General features: G+C 52.6%; 1 protein-coding gene across 21 annotated transcripts in view; it reads right to left on the bottom strand.

The window, feature by feature from the left end:
* The window catches only part of LOC140426724 (soluble guanylate cyclase 88E-like), a 581,053-nt gene that overhangs the window by 399,138 nt on the left and 160,071 nt on the right, over nt 1–21,844 (bottom strand). For all 21 annotated transcript variants that reach the window (XR_011948285.1, XR_011948284.1, XM_072511824.1 and 18 more), the window contains one exon: nt 7,698–7,817. Coding sequence is in view for 19 of the 21 variants with exons in the window: in XM_072511824.1 (XP_072367925.1) it covers nt 7,698–7,817 (120 nt within the window). In the remaining 2 variants the exon portion in view is untranslated. The remainder of the gene's footprint in view (nt 1–7,697; nt 7,818–21,844) is intronic.

Below are 21,844 nucleotides of genomic sequence, written 5' to 3'. Positions count from 1 at the left end.
CCTCAATACATTTCCTACAATCCCATGTGCTTTAATTTTGCACAATAATCTCTTATGAGGGACTTTTTCAAAGAATTCCAACAGATTTGTCAAGCATGATCTTCGGGGAATTTGGCCGGTTCTCGGGGTACAAATTGAATATGGGTAAGAACAAGGTTTTTGCAATGCAGGCGAGGGGGCAGGAGAGGAGACTGGAGGAGCTGTCGTTTAATGTGGTGGGAGGGAGTTTTTGTTACTTGAGAATTCAGGTGGCACGGGATTGGGAGCAGTTACATAAATTAAATTTGACCCAGTTAGTTGAACAAATGATGGAGGACTTTTGGAGGTGGGATATGCTCCCGTTGTCACTGATGGGGATGGTACAAACCGTAGAAATGACGGTCCTCCTGAGATTTTTGTTTGTTTTCCAGTGCCTCCCTATTTTTATATCAAAGGCATTTTTTTTAATCGGGTGAATAGGGTGATCTCTGGGTTTGTGTGTGCGGGTAAAAAACCCCGAATAAGGAAAGTACTGTTAGAGTGGAGCCGGTGCGGCGCGGGGGGTCGGGGGGGGAGACTTGCACTGCCAAACTTTAGGAATTACTACTGGGCGGCAAGCACAACCATTATTAGGAAGTGGGTAGTAGAGGAGGGGTTGGTGTGGGAGTGGGTAGAGGCGGCATCATGTAAGGACACACTTTTGGGGGCATTGGTAATGGATCATCTGTCATTTTCTTTCGCCCCGTACACCACAAGCCCAGTAGCAGTGGCGGCTCTGAGAGTTTGGGGACAGTGGCGGAAGCATATGGGAGTGGAGGGAGTGTCGGTGTGGGCTCCAATTTGTGGCAACCGTCGATTTGTCCCGGATATGGCTTGATGGGGGATTTCGGAGGTGGCAGAAAGCAGGTATTGAGAGGCTGTGCGGATCTATTTATTGGTGGGAGCTTTCCATGTTTGGGGGATTTGGAGGAGGAGTTTGAATTGCCGGTAGAAAATGGGTTTTGATATCTGCAGGTAAGGGATTATGAACGAAGGCAGGTATCGAATTTTCCTCTTCTACCGCCACAGGGGATACAGGACAAGGTAGTTTCTAGAATGAGGGTGGGGGAGGGGTAGGTTTCGGAAATATATAAAGAATTTATGGAGTGGAAGGAAACCCAGAAAGATGAGCTAAAATGTAAGGGGGGTGAAAGGATGAGCTGCATGGGGAGGTAGAGGCGAGTCTGTGGGAGGATGCGCTGTGTATAGTCAACACGTCCTCATCATGTGCCCGACTCAGCCTGATACAATTCAAGGTGGTTCTCCGGGCACACATGACGGTGGCCCGGATGAGAAGGTTTTTTGGGGTGCAGGACAGGTATGCGAGGTGTGCAGGAGGGCCCGCAAACCATGTCCACATGGTTTGGCCATGCCCGAAGCATAGGGGATTCTGGTCGGGATTTACTGATGCCATGTCCACAGTAGTAAAAATGAGGTTGGTGCCGAGTCCAGAGGTGCCGCTAATTGAAGTGTCGGAAGATCCAGGAGTCCAGATGCCGAGAGAGGCTGACATTTTGGCCTTTGCTTCCTTGGTAGCCCGGAGACCGATATTGCCAGCGTGGAGGGACTTGAAGGCCCCGAAATCAGGTTAGCGACATGGTCAGGTTTCTCAGACTTGAGAAAATCAAATTAGCCCTGAGAGGATCAACATTAGGTATCGTTCGGAGGTGGCAACCATTTATCGACTTCTTCGGAGAAAACTAAACTGTCAGCAGCAAAGTAAAGTGGAGGGGTTTAGGGTGTAAGGGGAGGGTAGGGGGCAGTTATGATATTTTGTGTCTGGAGTAGGCAGGAGAAGTGGGAGGTGGAGGGATATGTTACGAACTGAATTATGTTTACATTTGTATCGGTATTATTTGTTGTTATAAAACCATAAATGCCTTAATAAAATGTTTTTTTTAATAAATAAATAGGAGTCTGATGTAGGAGTCCTTGTTGTCGAGATGCTCCAGGGCTGAGTGTACAGCCAGGGAGATGGCATCTGCTGTGGACCGGTTGCGGCGGTATGCAAATTGCAGTGGATCTAGGCATCCTGGGAGTATGCAGTTGATCTGCTTCATGACTAACCTCTCGAACCACTTCATTACGATTGATGTCAGAGCCACCGGACAGTAGTCATTGAGGCACGTTGCTTGGTCCTTCTTTGGCACTGGTATGATGGTGGTTTTCTTGAAGCAGGTGGGGACTTCGGAGCGGAATAGGGACAGGTTGTAGATGTCCGCGAACACATCTGCCAGCTGGTCCACGCAGGCTCTGAGTGCACGACCAGGCATCCCTCCGTGCCCATCGCCTTCCGAGGGTTCACTTTCAGGAAGTCCAAACTGACTTTGGAAGCTGTGACGGTGGGTATGGGTGTGTCCGGGCCTGCTAGGGCACTTGACAGCGTATTGATGGTTTCCTGCTCGAACCGAACCTAGAATGCATTGAGTTCATCTGCTGCCACAGATACTGCTCGGTTTCACTTTGTTGCCCGTTATACTGTTTAGGCTTTGCCACAACCTGCGAGAGTCTGTAACGCTAGTCTGTGACTCTAGCTTTGTCTGATATTGTCTCTTTGCACCCCGGATGGCTTTGCGGAGGTCGTACCTTGACTCCTTGGATCGATCAGGCTGAGCTGACTTGAACGCCGCAGACCTGTCCTTCAGTTCCCGATTATAAGCCACGATTTCCGGTTGGGGAGATGGATGATATCTTGGACCCCGCAGAGGCTGCCCCTGTGGTGCTGCTGGCATTCCAAACGGCCAGACATCGAAAAGGTAGCGGCAGCAGTGTCAACAAAAACTCGAGGCGGCAGCCCATGTGCAGGGCCCAGCCCCACACCCTGAGGAAGTGGCTGCCCACCAGGCCAAAGAGCGAGCCAAAGGGAGGGTCACGCAGTGGCCCAAGGTGCACACATGTCGTTGATCATTCGAACAGATGAGGGACAGCGCAATCTGCAAGAGGTTCCGCCTCAACAAGGAAATGGTGTGGCACATGTGCCATGTCCTCACGGACTTGGCACCATGAGTAGGAAGAGGATACCCGCTGCTGGTGGTCATCAGGGTCGATGAACCTCCAAGCCTCAGGACCATTCCAGGGCTCGAGCGGGGACTTCTGCAGCATAACACAAGCCACAACCCACAAGTGCATTCTTGAAGTCCCGGTGCCCTGTTTGCCCGGGCAGAGAACTATATAAACTTTGACATGGACCGGTCCCAGAAAAATGCCCAGTCGGCAGGATTCTCCACCATTGCTCAGCTGCCCATGTCCAGGAGGTAGTGGATGGCACGCATGTCGCCTTGCACTCACTGAGCCATCTGGGAGTGCCCTACATCAACAGGAAGGGGTTCCACTCCCTGAACGTCCAGCTCATGTGCGACCACCACATGAAGATTATGCACGTGTCTGCACGCTTTCCAGGGAAAGTGCATGACAGCTATCTAGCTGTCAGACATCCCCGGCATCTTCTTTTCTTAAAATATAGTTTATTGGAGGTATATCAAATTGAATTGAATTGAATTTGATTTATTGAAAAGTATTGTTCCGCATACAGTCCAGACAGACACTGCAGTACAAAGACAAGAACAATCAAAGAATCATAACAAACAAACCGTGAAGCAGTAACATGTCATGTAACATTATAATAGTATAACATCGTAAACCCAACCATATATACAAAATCGCCTCGTGCCACAGAGTGTTTTTTAAATCCAAAATATACCTCAACCCAAATAAAAAATAAATAACTACTCTCCCTCCTTCCCACCCACTGATGAAGTCGATGAACAGCTTCCACCTCATTGAGAACCCCGCATCAATCCCGCTGATGGTGAACTTAATTTTTTCCAAGTGGAGGAATTCAGCTAAGTCCTGCCCCTAGGTGCCAATACTTGGCAGTTCTGAAGCACACCAATTCAGCAGGATCCTCCTCCGTGCTAACGAGGAGGCGAATGCCACTGCATCGGTTGCTTTCCCCAGTGTGGATCGTTGGACACTCCGAAAATTGCTACCTATGGGGATGGAGTTACCCCCAATCCCAATATCTTTGACACTATAACGGTAAACCCCCTCCAGAATCCCCAGCCTCTTCGAGGACCACCCCAGGATGGGTGGTTGGCACTTGGGGGTTACGAGGTACTCGCTGAGGACCTGGGTAATGAGGCCAGTATGGAGGCCGGTGACCGAAGCGGACACCCAATATAGTGAGGCCCGTGAGGCCACTCGGGGCTGTCACTGAAGCAGTGCATCAGCTCATCCATATGTGGCTCTGATGCTCGGCTGCTCTGCTGGTGCCCTGCAGTAGTACACCCCCCCCCTACCCCCATCCCCGAGCGTGGCGCGCTTTGTGGCGGATTGCTGCGTCCTCCACAACCTGGCACAGCAGCGGGGCGGCGTGCTCAGGTGGAGAGGGAGGAACATGTGGCAACCTATGAGGAGGACAAAGAGGTGAGGGACCAGGAGGGGCTGGAGGACGAGCCCGGGAGGCACCCGCAGCACTGGCTGAAGGATGGAGGACAGGTGGCAGTGGCAAGGGTCCAGCAGGCCTGTAAGACCAGGGAGGCCGCCATCCTCAACCGCTTCACAAAGGACATGGCCACGTCCATCATCCCACCCCCTCCCCTACACCACATGCCCACCTCCATCCTGCCCCCACTCCCCATCTCTCAGTTTTCTCCCTCCCTCCCTATTCCCCCCCCCCCCCCCCACCCTCTCCCACCCTCACAGGGTCTGTGTAACGTCAATCTCGGGTGATAGGACTTTGTCGGCACTGTCAGCTGGTCGCTGTAGAGGACAGGGGGATGATGTTATCCCGCTGAGAGCTGAGTGCTGGTGCTCCTCAATCTAATATTAATAATCCTTATTAGTGTCACAAGTAGGCTTACATTAACAGTGCACTGAAGTACTGGGAAAAAACCCCAGTTGCCACACTCCAGCTCCTGTTCGGGTACACAGAGGGAGAATTCAGAATGTCTAAATTACCTAACTGCGCATCATTCGGGACTTGTAGGAGGAAACCGGTGCACCCGGAGGAAACCCACTCAGACACGAGGAGAACGTGCAGTCTCCACACAGACAGTGACCCAAGCCGGGGACCGAACCCGGATCCCTGGTGCTGTGAAGCAACAGTGCTAACCACTGTGCTACCGTGCATAGTCTGATCCCTGCCTGTCTGCTGAGTGGTCGCTCATATCCATCATCTGCACTTAGTATGCACAGGGGAGAGGCGGGGGGAAGAGGCATCCAGGACTCTAATGATATGTTTCTTGACTGGGATGTAAAGTGCTAACAAATAAATGATAATGCTTCTTACCACAAGAGGGAACCATAGAACAGTCATATATATCATGTGACTTCGGGGATTCTGGGATTAGGTGATTAGGAGTGAAGCGTTAGGAGAGAGCTGGAAGAGACGTAGAGACTAATTGTATATTTGAGAGTTCCGTAAGTTAGAGATAGCGTAGTTTTACACAATAACCTTCTACTTTAGGAATGTGAATGAATCTTAGTTAGTAGTGTAATAAATGTATGGTTTTGTTCGTTAACAAAGCTTTATGTTCTTTATTCAACACTACGCATCTGAGCCATCCAGGTAAAGCAGAATAGAGACTGCAACAAGGACCTCCATGTCCTGGGAGCTTGGGCATGAGATTGCCTCTTGGTGCACAGTGCTGAAGAAGGTGTCAGAGGGGCATCATACTGCTCAAGGTCAGCAGTTTATATCAATGAAAACATGACCCCAACTGTCCCAGTCCACCAATGGTGTCTGCCCACTCTCTCCACCTCTACCAACCCCTCCACCTACCATTACATGCTACCCCAATGCACACTCCCCGTCTTACCCCACACCCTCCCAAGTGCCCTCTCAGTGATCCGTGACATGCTTAGCCTTCCATGCCCTCCCACTTCGCTTAGGTGTGACCCCCCAGAATGCACATCAGGGTGAAATCATCCAGTATGGAGTCTCCTGAGGGATGAGGGCCTGTTGCAGCATTGTCTGCACTATAGACTCGTCGGGCGAACTGCAGCTCCTCACACGCCTCAACTCAAATTAAATACTCTCAGTCATTCAGATTCATCACCACACTAATGCCGTCAGCCGCCTCTTCTGCTCTTCAGCCTTTGTGCCAAAATTACGGAGATTGAACGTGTTGAGCTAATTTGCAGCGAACTCACTAGCGTGACAGATTTGAATCGCACTTTCAAGTTGCAGGTCTGTTTTCCGCAGAAGCCGCTCGTGCATGTTATCATTGGAGGTTCGGAAAACTATGTGGTCTCGTATCATTGACGAGTGGAGTGTGCTGAAATTGCACGACTGTGCCTTCAATTGCAAGTCAGTGAGGAAGCTGTCGAATGCCTCTCCCGCATTCTGTGTGTGTAGGGAATATACTCATTTATTCTAGGGGAGCAATGCCAATCAATTTGTTTAAGCACTTCTTCGAAGCTTTTGCTGCCAGCCTCATTTTCAAAGACAAAAGAGTTGAAGATTTCAATTGCTTGAGGACCTGATACAGTGCGCAGCAACATGATACGCCTCCCATAGGGCTGTGCCTGCAGACCAAGGGCTGCAACATAGAGTTTAAACTGTTGCTTAAACACCCTCCAATCCCCGTCTACATTATCGGTAATCTGAAGCGGTTGAGGTGTCTTGATGCCTTCAATCCCGGGATTCTAAATTCTACTGCAATTGAGCATCAGAGGTCAATAGCTTGGAAGGTTAGGAGCAAAGATGTGCTTTCTTCCTCATCCTTCAAAGTTACCTTTAGTGGTTCGGACTTTTTCATACAGAATCTTCTAGTTCCTATTTAATCATCAATCCTGGTACCATGTCATGTCCTGGAGACTGGCCGAAGTGAATGATGAACGAAAGAACATTTAGGTTAAATACGTCATTGTAGAACAACTGCGTGATAAAATAACTAGGATAAATAAAATAATAAACTACTGACACTAAATAGATATCGTGGAACTATTGCAAAATACGTCCAACCTCCAGAACGACCTACTCCCAACTTCCGGACTACAGGGTCATGCGATGAGTTTAAACTGCCACGTCCTGGTCGGAGGTTGTGCATAACATTATGTACAAACTTGCCTTATGCATATCATCATAAGGTACAGCACGGGTTTCGATACAGAGGGCGCGATCTACTGACTGTTGGAACCGGGGCGCGACGTGGGTTGTTAAACTGGGAGGTCTAACCAGATCACATGAAACCTTATGATTTGGATCCAACCCACAATGGGCGGGACACAGCAAAGTGAGTTTAACAACCAAGTTAGCCGTGTTCATGTTGGATCTAACAGCTGACCGGCATCTACCTGCGTCGCTGAGGAGACCCCAGCTGGACATCATTCAGTACTGGTGCCCACAAATGGGGACAAGATTGAAATGTGCAAGGGGTGTCTCAGAGGCAATCGGATACCCCCGGTGGCCGACCTCTGGACAGGGTGGCACCTAGGGGGAGTTCCCTGCCACGCCCCAGGAAAACACAGTGGATAGAGGGGTCATTCCCGGCGCTACAAGCACCAGGAGCGACCCTGCTAATCCCACCCAGAACAGTCTCTATTAGATTGGATTCAGAGTAAAGCTCCCCCTACACTGTCCCCGTCAAATACTAATATTTAGCTTTCCACAAGCCTGAGATGTTCCCGAAGAGTCCATGTTGATATTGATTTTTGTTGGAGCAGCAGATTCTCACCATGTTCCAAGTAAACTCCACCAGTGGGCGGGCCAGTAGGAAGGCATCAGTAATCATCTTGCCATCCAGGTCTGGGAACACTGTGGCCAATCCGGATCCGACATTGTGAACAACCATATCCTGTGAGCAGGGGGAGGAAGTCTTGTTACTGACAACCTGAGAGGCAGTCATCATGGGAAATAGAGCTGGAGAGTTATCATGGAGAATGGGGGCAAGAGAGAGGGGCAGGCAGGGAAGAGAGAAAGGCATTGTAGGGTGGGTGGAGTGAGTGTGAGCGGTGAGAGAAAGAGTGGAAAGAGATAAACGGAAAAGGAGTGGAAAGAGAGCAAAGAGAGACTGAACGGAGAAAGAGCTAGGCAGAAAGGAAAGAAAGGAGTGAAGAGAGAGAGTGAGAGAGAGAGTGAGTGAGGGAGAGATGGGAGGGACTAAGAGAAGGTGAGGGGGATGTCGGAGCGAGTTAGGGGAGGGAGAAAAAAGAGGGAGTGAAGGGAGGGCTTGATGGGAGGAGGTGAGGGGAGGGAGATATGGGAGGGAGTGAAGGGAAGGAGGGGTAGATGGGAGGGAGTGAGTGGAACATAGAACATAGAACATAGAACGATACAGCGCAGTACAGGCCCTTCGGCCCACGATGTTGCACCGAAACAAAAGCCATCTAACCTACACTATGCCATTATCATCCATATGCTTATCCAATAAACTTTTAAATGCCCTCAATGTTGGCGAGTTCGCTACTATTGCAGGTAGGGCATTCCACGGCCTCACCACTCTTTGCATAAAAAACCTACCTCTGACCTCTGTCCTATATCTATTACCCCTCAGTTTAAGGCTATGTCCCCTCGTGCTAGCCATTTCCATTCGCGGGAGAAGGCTCTCACTGTCCACCCTATCTAACCCTCTGATCATTTTGTATGCCTCTATTAAGTCTCCTCTTAACCTTCTTCTCTCTAACGAAAACAACCTCAAGTCCATCAGCCTTTCCTCATAAGATTTTCCCTCCATACCAGGCAACACGGTAGCATTGTGGATAGCACAATTGCTTCACAGCTCCAGGGTCCCAGGTTCGATTCCGGCTTGGGTCACTGTCTGTGCGGAGTCTGCACATCCTCCCCGTGTGTGCGTGGGTTTCCTCCGGGTGCTCCGGTTTCCTCCCACAGTCCAAAGATGTGCAGGTTAGGTGGATTGGCCATGATAAATTGCCCTTAGTGTCCAAAATTTCCCTTCGTGTTGGGTGGGGTTACTGGGTTATGGGGATAGGGTGGAGGCGTTGACCTTGCGTAGGGTGCTTTTTCCAAGAGCCAGTGCAGACTCGATGGGCCGAATGGCCTCCTTCTGCACTGTAAATTCTATGATAAACATCCTGGTAAATCACCTCTGCACCCGTTCCAAAGCTTCTACGTCCTTCCTCTAATGAGGTGACCAGAACTGTATGCAATACTCCAAATGCGGCTGTACCAGAGTTTCGTACAGCTGCAACATGACCTCATGACTCCGGAACTCAATCCCTCTACCAATAAAGGCCAACACACCATAGGCCTTCTTCACAACCCTATCAACCTGAGTGGCAACTTTCAGGGATCTATGTACATGGACACCGAGATCCCTCTGCTCATCCACACTTCCAAGAATTTTACCATTAGCCAAATATTCCGCATTCCTTTTATTCCTTCCAAAGTGAATCACCTCACACTTCCCTACATTAAACTCCATTTGCCACTTCTCAGCCCAGCTCTGCAGCTTATCAGTGGAGGGAGAGATCGGACGGTCCAAGAACAAGTCGAGGAGGGATGAGGTAGAGAGCAAGAGAGCAGGAGAGGGAAAAGGTTGTTTGCGCAGTCCTTCTTCAACACCCCTCCACTGATGTCCATCTGGGTTGGGAATGCTCTCAGCTGTTCTGATAAAAACTCAGGCTTGAATTATTTCAATGACCCAGCCTCCACTGCTCTCTCCATAGTCTAACCATGCCCGAAAAGAATACAATCGTCCTCATCTCCATCTTTTAAATAAGTCAGTATTTTAAAACTATACCCTTTAGTCCTAGATTCCCTCTTGAGGGGGAACATTCTCTCAGTGTTCACACTGAAACCCTCGCCGAAACATATATTTTTTATAAGACCACTTCTCATTCGTCTGAACTCCAATGAGTAATGGTGCCATGTGCTCAAGCTGTCCTCATAGAATCATAGAATCTCTCCAGTGTAGAAGGAGACCATTCTGCTGATCGAGTCTGCAATAACCCACTCAAAGTGAACCCTACCTATGCCCAGACCCCCACCCTATCCCCGTAAGCCTACCTAAACTTTTGGACACTAAGGAGCAATTTATCAAGGCGAATCCACCTCACTTTCACGTCTTGGACTGTGGGAGGAAACCGAAGCACACAGAGGAAACTCACGCAGACATGGGGAAAAAGTGCAAACGCGACACAGACATTCATCCAAGGTCAGACTCAAACCCAGGTCTCTGGCACTGTGAGGCAGCAGTCCTAACCACCCTGCCACCATGCAATCCCGGAATCACAAATCAGGAATCAGCCCAGTGAGTTTTGGCAGACAGACTCGAGCCATACTCTGGTATCTGCGTAACATTATTAGTACTACAACTGCACAGCTTACAGTGTAGGAACATTGGACGGAATTCTCTCAGCCCGTGGACAGGCCGGAGAATCCCCGCAACCGGCGCAAATCGCGGTACGCCGCCCCGACGCCGGCATGCGATTCTCCGGCGGGAACGCGGCGTGAATGGGTCCGGGGGCGGCCTGTGTTGTGTGAGGGGGACGGAGGCGACCCTGGGTGGGGGGGGTTGGGGGGGGGGGGGCTCCGATGTGACCTGGCCCGCGATCGGGGCCCACCTATCGGCGGGCCGGCCTCTCTGGCTGGGGGCCTCAGTTCTTCCGCGCCAGCACCTGTAGTCCTGCGCCACGTTGTGTCAAGGATGAACGCGTTGAAAGAAGGCACTGCGCATGTGCGCGTTGGCTCCGGTGCCACTGCGTATACCCGAATTCCGCAGCGCCGAGCTCACGCCGGACTCAGCAGCTGGTGCGGTGTGAATCGCTCCAGTGCCGTGCTGGCCTATTTTGTGGGCCAGAATTAGTCGTGGGGTCGGCCCGTTCAGGCCGTCGTACAACGCGGCGGCATTTACGATGGCGTGGACACTACAGTCGAATTAGAGAATCCCGCCCATTGATTCTGGAGAGAGAGAGAAGGAGAGGAGAGAGGGTGAATAGGGCAGACAGTGAGGGTAGGGGAGAGAAGAAGAGGGTGGCAGACAGGGAGGAGGAGGGAGAGGAGGGGAGAGAGAGAAGAAGGGGAGAGGGAGAAGGAGGGGAGATCGAGAGAGAATAGGGCAGAGAGTGAGGAGTGGGAGAGAGGATGATGTCAGGAGACAGGGAGGAGCAGTGACAGTGGAGGAGGGTAAGTGAAAGGAGGAGGGGTTAGAATGTAACAATCCTCTTGTTAATCACTATCTGTTATTTGTTTTGAGGGGTGGTTGGGGGAGGGAAGGTGGGGGGGGGAGGGAGGGAATAGGAGGGAGAGGGAGAGTGTAGGAGGGGAGGGATAGAGTAGGGGGAGGGAGAAAGTAGGTGAGAGAGAGTAGGAGGAGAGGGAGAGAGCAGGAGGGGGAGGGAGATAATAGGAGGGGGACGAAGAGAGTAAGAGGAGTAGGGAGAGAGTAGGAGGGGGAAGGAGAGAGTAAGAGTGGGAGAGTAGGAGTGGGTGGGAGAGAGTACGGGAGAGAGAGTAGGTGGGGAGGTAAAGAATAGGAGGGGGAGGGAGAGAGTAGGAGGGGGAGGGAGAGAGTAGGAGGGGGAGGAAGAGAGTAAGAGGCATAGGGAGAGAGTAGGAGGGGGAGGGAGAGAGTAAGAGGGGGAGAGTAGGGGGGAAAGAATAGGAGGGGGAGGGAGAGAGTAGGAGGTGGAGGGAGAGAGTAAGAGAGGGAGGGAGAGAGTAGGAGGAGGTGGGAGAGAGTAGGAGGGGAGGGAGAGTAGGAGGGGGGAAGAGTAGGAAGGTGAGCGAGAGAGTGGGAGGGGGAGGGCGACAGCAGGAGGGGGAAAGAGTAAGAAGGGGAGGAAGAGAGTAGGAGTGGGAGGGAGAGTAGGAGGGTGAGGGAGAGTGTAGGAAGGGGAGGAAGAGAGTAGGAGGGGAGGGAGGGAGTAGGAGGGGGAGGGAGAGTGTAGGAGGGGGAGGGAGAGTGTAGGAGGGGCAGGAAGAGGGTAGCTGAGGGAGGGAAAGAGTAGGAGGCAGGGGATTAGCAGGAGGTGGAGGAAGAGAGTATGAGGGGGAGGGAGAGAGCAGGAGTGGGAGCCTGGTAAACCACGCGACTGTATTGTCTGGTCTGTACTGTTCCATACATGCCTGGGCTTGTCCAGGTTGGCTTCGCCTGTGGCTCATCCCCTCGGGGCTTTCTGTATAAGAGTTGCAAGTCTCCGCCTCCGGCCCCAGTTCAGGTCCAGAGGCTGGAGGCTTGCTGTTTAGTTTTTCTTTTTCAAGTTAACTTTTTCAACTCGTCGTGCATTATTATTATTTTTTCTTTTTTACATTTTTAGTGTATCCAATTCATTTTTTTTTCCCAATTAAGGGGCAATTTAGCGTGTTCAATCCACCTACCTTGCACATCTTTGGGTTGTGGGGTTGAAACCCACACAAACACGGGGAGAATGTGCAAACATCACACAGACAGTGACCCAGAGCCGGGATCAAACCTGGGACCTCGGCGGCGTGAGGCAACAGGGCTAACCCACTGCGCCACTGTGCTGCCCATCGTCGTGTATTACTGATGGTGTATCAATGTAATACACTAAACTTCTAAGATGGATGCTTCACTCAAGATGAACTCATCACTCAAGCCCGATCGGCTGGAACTGGACCCACAAGCAGCTGACGCTACAGAGAATTTTGAACACTTGCTAAGCTGCTTCGAGGCCTACCTTGCGTCCTTCAACGAGGACTTCACAGACCTCCAGAAGAAGCAGGTCCTCCACGCACGGGTGAGCCCAAGAGTCTTTAACCTCATCAGGGACGCCCCACCATACGCGGAGGAAATAACGCTGCTCAAAGGACACTATGTGAAGTCCGTCAACCAGGTACATGTTAGGCACCTCCTCGCCACAAGACACCAACACCCTGGGGAACCACTCGCAGAATTCCTACGCGACATGTTACTCTGTCGAAACTGTGACTGCCGGGTGATATTGGCTACCCAGCACACGTAGCTGCTGATCCGGGATGCCTATGTCACGGGCATGCACTCGAACGACATCCGCCAGCGTTTATTAGAAGGGGTGACACTCGGCCTCCCCGAGACAGTCCAGCTCTCCAACTCACTGGAGGTGGCCTCCCAGAACATGGGGGCCTACACCTCCGACCGTGCGGCACGCTCGTGGGCCTCGTGGGTGCTGCCATCAGCCGATCCGGGTGCGCGCAAGCCTGTGCCACGTGCCGGCCCACCAACGCCAGAGTCCCGCGGTGCTACTTCTGCAGCTAGAATAACCACCCCCGACAATGCTGCCTGGCACGGAACGTGACTTTTAACGGCTGTGGGAAGAAGGGCGACTTCGTAAAAGCCTGCCAGGCCCGACTCCCCATTAAAGCTTCTAGGTCCAGCAGCCACGCCACCCGCTATGTGCGACCCGTGGGCTATGCCATCTTTTTTTTGTAAGAATATTTTATTGAAAATTTTTGGTCAACCATCACAGTACATTGTGTATCCTATACACAATAATATAACAGTATAAATAACAATGACCTGTTTTATAAACAAAGAATAAATAATATATAACAAAAACTAAAACTAAATGGCAACTGCCTTGTCTCAGATAAACACTCTCCAAAAATATGGTTTAACAATCCAATATACAATTATTTATAGCAACGACCTATACATATTATACATATATATTAATAACCCTGAGACTCCTTCTGGTTCCTCCCCCCCCCCCCCCCCTGGGCTGCTGCTGCTGCCTTCTTCTTTTCCATTCCCTCTATCTTTCTGTGAGGTATTCGACGAACGGTTGCCACCGCCTGGTGAACCCTTGAGCCGATCCCCTTAGGGCGAACTTAATCCGTTCCAGCTTTATAAACCCTGCCATGTCATTTATCCAGGTCTCCACCCCCGGGGGCTTGGCTTCCTTCCACATCAACAGTATCCTGCGCCGGGCTACTAGGGATGCAAAGGCCAAAACATCGGCCTCTCTCGCCTCCTGCACTCCCGGCTCTTGTGCAACCCCAAATATAGCCAACCCCCAGCTTGGTTCAACCTGGACCCCCACTACTTTCGAAAGCACCTTTGTCACCGCCACCCAGAACCCCTGTAGTGCCGGACATGACCAGAACATGTGGGTGTGATTCGCTGGGCTTCTCGAGCATCTCGCACACCTATCCTCTACCCCAAAAAATTTACTGAGCCGTGCTCCAGTCTATGCGCCCTGTGTAACACCTTAAATTGAATCAGGCTTAGCCTGGCACACGAGGACGATGAGTTTACCCTACTTAGGGCATCCGCCCACAGCCCCTCCTCAATCTCCTCCCCCAGCTCTTCTTCCCATTTCCCTTTCAGCTCATCTACCATAATCTCCCCCTCGTCCCTCATTTCCCTATATATATCTGACACTTTACCGTCGCCCACCCATGTCTTTGAGATTACTCTGTCCTGCACCTCATGCGTCGGGAGCTGCGGGAATTCCCTCACCTGCTGCCTCGCAAAAGCCCTCAGTTGCATATACCGGAATGCATTCCCTTGTGGCAACCCATATTTCTCGGTCAGCGCTCCCAGACTTGCGAACTTCCCAGCCACAAACAGATCTTTCAGTTGCGTTACTCCTGCTCTTTGCCATATTCCAAATCCCCCATCCATTCTCCCCGGGGCAAACCTATGGTTGTTTCTTATCGGGGACCCCACCAAGGCTCTCGTCTTTCCCCTATGCCATCTCCACTGTCCCCAAATTTTGAAAGTCGCCACCACCACCGGGCTTGTGGTGTATTTCTTCGGTGAGAACGGCAATGGGGCCGTCACCATAGCTTGTAGGATAGTCCCCCTACAGGACGCCCTCTCCAATCTCTTCAATGCCGCTCCCTTCTCTTCCCCCATCCACTTACTCACCATTGAGATATTGGCGGCCCAGTAGTACTCACTTAGGCTCGGTAGTGCCAGCCCGCCCCCTATCCCTACTACGCTGTAAGAATCCCTTCCTCACTCTCGGGGTCTTCCCGGGCCACACAAAACACATGATACTCTTTTCGATCCTTTTGAAAAAAGCCTTCGTGATCACCACCGGGAGGCACTGAAACACAAAGAGGAATCTCGGGAGGACTACCATTTTAACTGCCTGCACCCTCCCTGCCAGTGACAGGGATACCATGTCCCATCTCTTGAAGTCCTCCTCCATTTGTTCCACCAATCGCGTTAAATTTAACCTATGCAATGTACCCCAATTCTTGGCTATCTGGATCCCCAAGTAACGAAAGTCCCTCGTTACCTTCCTCAGCGGAAAGTCCTCTATTTCTCTGCTCTGCTCCCCTGGATGCACCACAAACAACTCACTTTTCCCCATGTTCAGTTTATATCCTGAGAATTCTCCAAACTCCCGAAGTGTCCGCATTATCTCTGGCATCCCCTCCGCCGGGTCCGCTACATGTAACAACAAGTCATCCGCATACAGAGATACCCGGTGTTCTTCTCCTCCTCTAAGTACTCCCCTCCACTTCTTGGCACCCCTCAATGCTATTGCCAGGGGCTCAATCGCCAGTGCAAACAGTAATGGGGACAGAGGGCATCCCTGCCTTGTCCCTCTATGGAGCCGAAAGTATGCAGATCCCCGTCCATTCGTGACCACACTCGCCACTGGGGCCCTATACAACAGCTGCACCCATCCAACATACTCATCTCCAAAACCAAATCTCCTCAGCACCTCCCACAAATAATCCCACTCCACTCTATCAAATGCTTTCTCGGCATCCATCGCCACCACTATCTCCGCTTCCCCCTCTGGTGGGGGCATCATCATTACCCCTAGCAGCCTCCGTATATTCGTATTCAGCTGTCTCCCCTTCACAAACCCAGTTTGGTCCTCATGGACCACCCTCGGGACACAATCCTCTATCCTCATTGCCACTACCCTGGCCAGAATCTTAGCATCTACATTTAGGAGGGAAATAGGTCTATAGGACCCGCATTGCAGCGGGTCCTTTTCCTTCTTTAGGAGAAGCGATATCGTTGCCTCAGACATAGTCGGGGGCAGCTGTCCCCTTCCCTTTGCCTCATTAAAGGTCCTCATCAGTAGCGGGGCGAGCAAGTCCACATATTTCCTGTAAAATTCAACTGGGAATCCATCCGGTCCCGGAGCCTTCCCCGCCTGCATGCTCCTAATTCCTTTCACTACTTCCTCTATTTCAATCTGTGCTCCCAGTCCCACCCTTTCCTGCTCCTCCACCTTGGGAAATTCCAGCCGGTCCAGAAAGCCCATCATTCTCTCCCTCCCATCCGGGGGTTGAGCTTCGTATAATTTTTTATAAAATGCCTTGAACACTCCATTCACTCTCTCCGCTCCCCACTCCATCTCCCCTTCCTCATCCCTCACTCCCCCTATTTCCCTCGCTGCTCCCCTTTTCCTCAATTGGTGGGCCAGCAACCTGCTCGCCTTCTCCCCATATTCGTACTGTACACCCTGTGCCTTCCTCCACTGTGCCTCTGCAGTACCCGTTGTCAGCAAGTCAAATTCTACGTGTAGCCTTTGCCTTTCCCTGTACAGTCCCTTCTCCGGTGCCTCCGCATATTGCCTGTCCACCCTCAGAAGTTCTTGCAGCAACCGCTCCCGTTCCCTACTCTCCTGCTTTCCTTTATGTGCCCTTATTGATATCAGCTCCCCTCTAACCACTGCCTTCAGCGCCTCCCAGACCACTCCCACCTGGACCTCCCCATTGTCATTGAGTTCCAAGTACTTTTCAATGCACCCCCTCACCCTTAGACACACCCCCTCATCTACCATTAGTCCCATGTCCATTCTCCAGGGTGGGCGCCCTTCTGTTTCCTCCCCTATCTCTAAGTCCACCCAATGTGGAGCGTGATCCGAAATGGCTATAGCCGTATACTCCGTTCCCCTCACATAGACATAGACATAGAACATACAGTGCAGAAGGAGGCCATTCGGCCCATCGAGTCTGCACCGACCCACTTAAGTCCTCACTTCCACCCTATCCCCATAACCCAATAACCCCTCCTAACCTTTTTGGTCACTAAGGGCAATTTATCATGGCCAATCCACCTAACCTGCACGTCTTTGGACTGTGGGAGGAACCCGGAGCACCCGGAGGAAACCCACGCACACACGGGGAGAACGTGCAGACTCCGCACAGACAGTGACCCAGCAGGGAATCGAACCTGGGACCCTGGCGCTGTGAAGCCACAGTGCTATCCACTTGTGCTACCGTGCTGGTATTACCGTGCTGGCTCACCTTCGGGATCAACGCCCTTCCCAAAACAAAAAAGTCTATTCGCGAATAGACTTTGTGGACATAGGAGAAAAACGAAAACTCCTTACTCTTAGGTCTGCTAAATCTCCACGGGCCTACTCCTCCCATCTGCTCCATAAAATCTTTAAGCACCTTGGCTGCTGCCGGCCTCCTTCCAGTCCTGGACCTCGACTGTCCAGCCCTGGTTCCAACACCGTATTGAAATCTCCACCCATTACCAACTTCCCCACCTCTAGGTCCGGGATGCGTCCTAGCATACGCCTCATAAAATTGGCATCATCCCAGTTCGGGGCATATACGTTTACCAAAACCACCGTCTCCCCCTGTAGTTTGCCACTCACCATCACGTATCTGCCCCCGCTATCCGCCACTATAGTCTTTGCCTCAAACATTACCCACTTCCCCACTAATATAGCCACCTCCCTGTTTTTCGCATCTAGCCCCGAATGGAACACCTGCCCCACCCAACCTTTGCGTAGTCTCACCTAGTCTATCAGTTTCAAGTGCGTTTCCTGTAACATAACCACGTCTGCCTTAAGTTTCTTAAGGTGTGCGAGTACCCGTGCCCTCTTTATCGGCCCGTTCAGCCCTCTCACGTTCCACGTGATCAGCCGGGTTGGGGGGCTTTTTACCACCCCCCCCCTTGTCGACTAGCCATCCCCCTTTTCCAGCTCCTCACCCGGTTCCCACGCAGCTGTGTCCCCCCCAGGCGGTGCCCCCCCGCCCATCCCACCCCATACCAGCTCCCCCCTCTCCCCAGCAGCAGCAGCCCAATAATTCCCACCCCCCCCCGCTAGATCCCCCATTAGCGTAGTTACACCCCCCATGTTGCTCCCAGAAGTCAGCAAACTCTGGCCAACCTCGGCTTCCCCCCGTGACCTCGGCTCGCACCATGCGATGCCCCCTCCTTCCTGCTTCCCTATTCCCGCCATGATTATCATAGCGCGGGAACCGAGCCCGCGCTTCCCCCTTGGCCCCGCCCCCAATGGCCAACGCCCCATCTCTTCCACCTCCTTTCCTCCCCCCACCACCTCCTGTGGAAGAGAGAAAAGTTACCACATCGCAGGATTAATAACATAAAACTCCTCTTTCCCCCCTTCTTCGCCCCCCATATTCGCCCCACCACTTTGTTTCAAACGTTCTTTTTTTAATAACCCGCTCATTCCAATTTTTCTTCCACGATAAAAGTCCACGCCTTATCCGCCGTCTCAAAGTAGTGGTGCCTCCCTTGATATGTGACCCACAGTCTTGCCGGTTGCAGCATTCCGAATTTTATCTTCTTTTTGTGAAGCACCGCCTTGGCCCGATTAAAGCTCGCCCTCCTTCTCGCCACCTCCGCACTCCAGTCTTGGTATACGCAGATCACCGCGTTCTCCCACTTACTGCTCCGAGTTTTCTTTGCCCATCGAAGGACCATCTCTCTGTCCTTAAAACGGAGGAATCTCACCACTATGGCTCTAGGAATTTCTCCTGCTCTCGGTCCTCGCGCCATCACTCGGTATGGTCCCTCCACCTCCAGCGGACCCGCCGGGGCCTCCGCTCCCATTAACGAGTGCAGCATCGTGCTCACATATGCCCTGACGTCCGCTCCCTCCGCACCTTCAGGAAGTCCAAGAATCCGTAGGTTGTTCCTCCTCGCGTTGTTCTCCAGCGCCTCCAGCCTTTCCACACATCGTTTATGGTGTGCCTCGTGCATCTCCGTCTTCACCACCAGGCCCTGTATGTCGTCCTCATTCTCGGCAGCCTTTGCCTTCACGACCCGAAGCTCCCGCTCCTGGGTCTTTTGCTCCTCCTTTGGCCCTTCGATCGCCTGTAATATCGGGGCCAACAGCTCCTTCTTCATTTCCTTTTTGAGTTCTTCCACGCAGCGTTTCAAAAACTCGTGTTGTTCAGGGCCCCATATTAAACTGCCACCTTCCGACGCCATCTTGGTTTTTGCTTGCCTTCCTTGCCGCTGCTCTAAAGGACCCACTGCAATCCGGCCACCTTCCTCTCCTTTTTCCATCCGTATCCAGGGGGGATTCCCTTCTGGTTCACCGCACAGTACTTTTAGCCGTTAAAATTGCCGTTGGGGCTCTTATTAAGAGCCCAAAAGTCCGTTACACCGGGAGCTGCCGAAACGTGCGACTCAGCTGGTCATCGCCGCACCCGGAAGTCCCGGGCTATGCCATCTTTAATCTCAGCCGACACGTGCGAGCCACGGGGACTGCCATCTTGGATGCCATCCTGCACCTCGCCCGCCACGTGCGACTCATGGGGCCCGCCATCTTTGGACCCCTCCGCTGCCTCCCGGGAACCCAGCTCGCCTGACTGTACGCTGGCCACCGGTACCGCCGACTGGCCTGCCAACCGTCTTCCGACACGCGCCTCTGTCACGCTGGACCCGTCCCGGCCGCACCACCTCGCACGATGGCCGACCGGATTAACGGGCACGAGGCGGCCTGCCCCTTCGACTCCGGCAGCACAGACAGATCCACACACCTGGATACGGTATGGCGCTCCTGCCTCCCCATCCTACCCGCGACCCAGAAAATCTCCCTGGCTTCCGGATCCCATGATGTGGAAATCCGGGGTTACTGCGTCGCGACCCTCATTGTGAAGGGCGTAGAGTACGCCAATTTTAGGCTCTGCGTCCTCCCCCACCTCTGCGCTACCCTATTTCTGGGGTTCGACTTGCAAGCCACCTTGAGTCTCACCTTGAAGCTCAACGGACCCCTGCCCCCCCCCCTCACCGTCTGTAGCATCGCGGCCCTTAAGGTCGCCCTTCCCTCCCTCTTCGCAAACCTCACCCCAGACTGTAAGCCCGTCGCTAGCAGAAGCAGACGCTACAGTGCCCAGGACAGGACCTTCATCAGGTCGGAAATCCAGCGACTCCTGCGAGAGGGGATCATTGAGGCTAAGTGGTGATCGACAAGACTGGGCAGAAGCATTGGATGGTCATCGATTACAGCCAAACCATCAACCGGTACACGCAGCTCGATGCATATCCCCTCCCCCGCATATCTGACCTAGTCAATCAGATTGCGCAGTATCGAGTCTTCTCTACAGTCGACTTGAAGTCCGCATAACCACCAGCTCCCTATCCGGCCGGAGGACCGCCTTCGATGCAGATGGCCGCCTCTTATCACTTCCTCAGGGTCCCTTTCGGCGTCACTAACGGGTTATCGGTCTTCCAAAGGGAAATGGACCGAATGGTTGACCAGTACGGGCTGCGGGCCACGTTCCCGTACCGGGATAACGTCACCATCTGCGGCCGTGACCAGCAGGACCATGATGAGAACCTCCGGCGCTTCCTCCACACGGTGAAACTCCTAAATCTCATTTACAGTAGAGAGAAATGCGTCTTTCGCGCGACGCGCGCCTGGCCATCCTTGGTTACATCATGGAAGACAGAGTCCTAGGGCCCTACCCCGACCGCTTGCGCCCACTCCTGGAACTGCCCCTCCCTCACTGCCCCAAAGCACTTAAAAGATGCCTGGGGTTCTTCTCCTACAATGCCTAGTGGGTCCCCAACTATGCGGACAAGGCCCACACACTGATCAAATCAACCACTTTTCTCCTGACGGCTGAGGCCCGACTGGCCTTCAACCGCATTAAAGCAGACATTGCCAAAGCCGCGATGCATGCTGTGGATGAGTCCATCCCGTTTCTCTGGCCATCACGCTCAACATGGCGGGCAGGCCCGTGGCTTTTTTCTCCCGTACACTCGATGCCTCCGAAATTCGACACTCTGTTGAAAAGGAGGCACAGGCCATCGTCGAAGCTGTGAGACACTGGAGACATTACCTGGCCGGCAGGCGATTCACTCTCCTCACTGTTCATGTTCATGTCCTCACTCCTTCATGTTCAATAACGCACAGCGGGGCAAGATTAAGAACGACAAGATTCTGAGGTGGAGGATCGAGCTCTCCACCTACAATTACTATATCTTGTTTCGTCCTGGGAAGCTCAATGAGCTACCAGATGCCCTCTCCCGCGGTACATGTGCCAGCGCGCAAGTAGACCGACTCCGGGCCCTCCACAACGATCCCTGTCACCCGGGGGTCACCCGCTTTTTCCATTTCATCAGGGCTCGCAACCTGCCGTACTCCATCGAGGAGGTCAGGTCCGTGACCAGGGACTGCAAGGAGTGCAAACCACACTTCTATCGGCCAGACAGAACACATGTGGTAAAGGCCTGCCGCCCCTTTGAGCGCCTCAGCATGGACTTCAAAGCGCTCCTCCCCTCCACTGATCATAACGTGTACTTCCTCAACATCGTTGATGAGTACTCCAGATTCCCCTTTGCCATCCCCTGCTCTGACATGACCTCTGCCACTGTCATCAAGGCCCTGCACAGCCTTTTCTCCCTATTCGGATTCCCCGCCTATATCCACAGCGATCGGGGGTCCTCCTTTACGATCAACGAGTTGCGTCAGTTCCTGCTCAGCAAAGGCATTGCCTCCAGCAGGACAACCCCCGGGGAAACTGACAGCTGCAGAGGGAGAACGCGACAGTCTGGAAGGCCGTCCTTCTGGCCCTACGGTCAAAGAATCTCCCAGTCTCCCGCTGGCAGGAGGTCCTCCCCGATGCGCTCCACTCCATCTGGTCGCTCCTATGTACAGTTACTAACATGACACCTCATGAACGTCTGTTTGCCTTCCCCAGGAAGTCCACCTCCGGGGTCTCGCTCCCATCCTGGCT

This window comes from Scyliorhinus torazame, chromosome 7, assembly GCF_047496885.1.
Source record: "Scyliorhinus torazame isolate Kashiwa2021f chromosome 7, sScyTor2.1, whole genome shotgun sequence".
NCBI lineage: Eukaryota > Metazoa > Chordata > Chondrichthyes > Carcharhiniformes > Scyliorhinidae > Scyliorhinus > Scyliorhinus torazame.
This window is presented reverse-complemented; position numbering and strand designations above follow the sequence as displayed.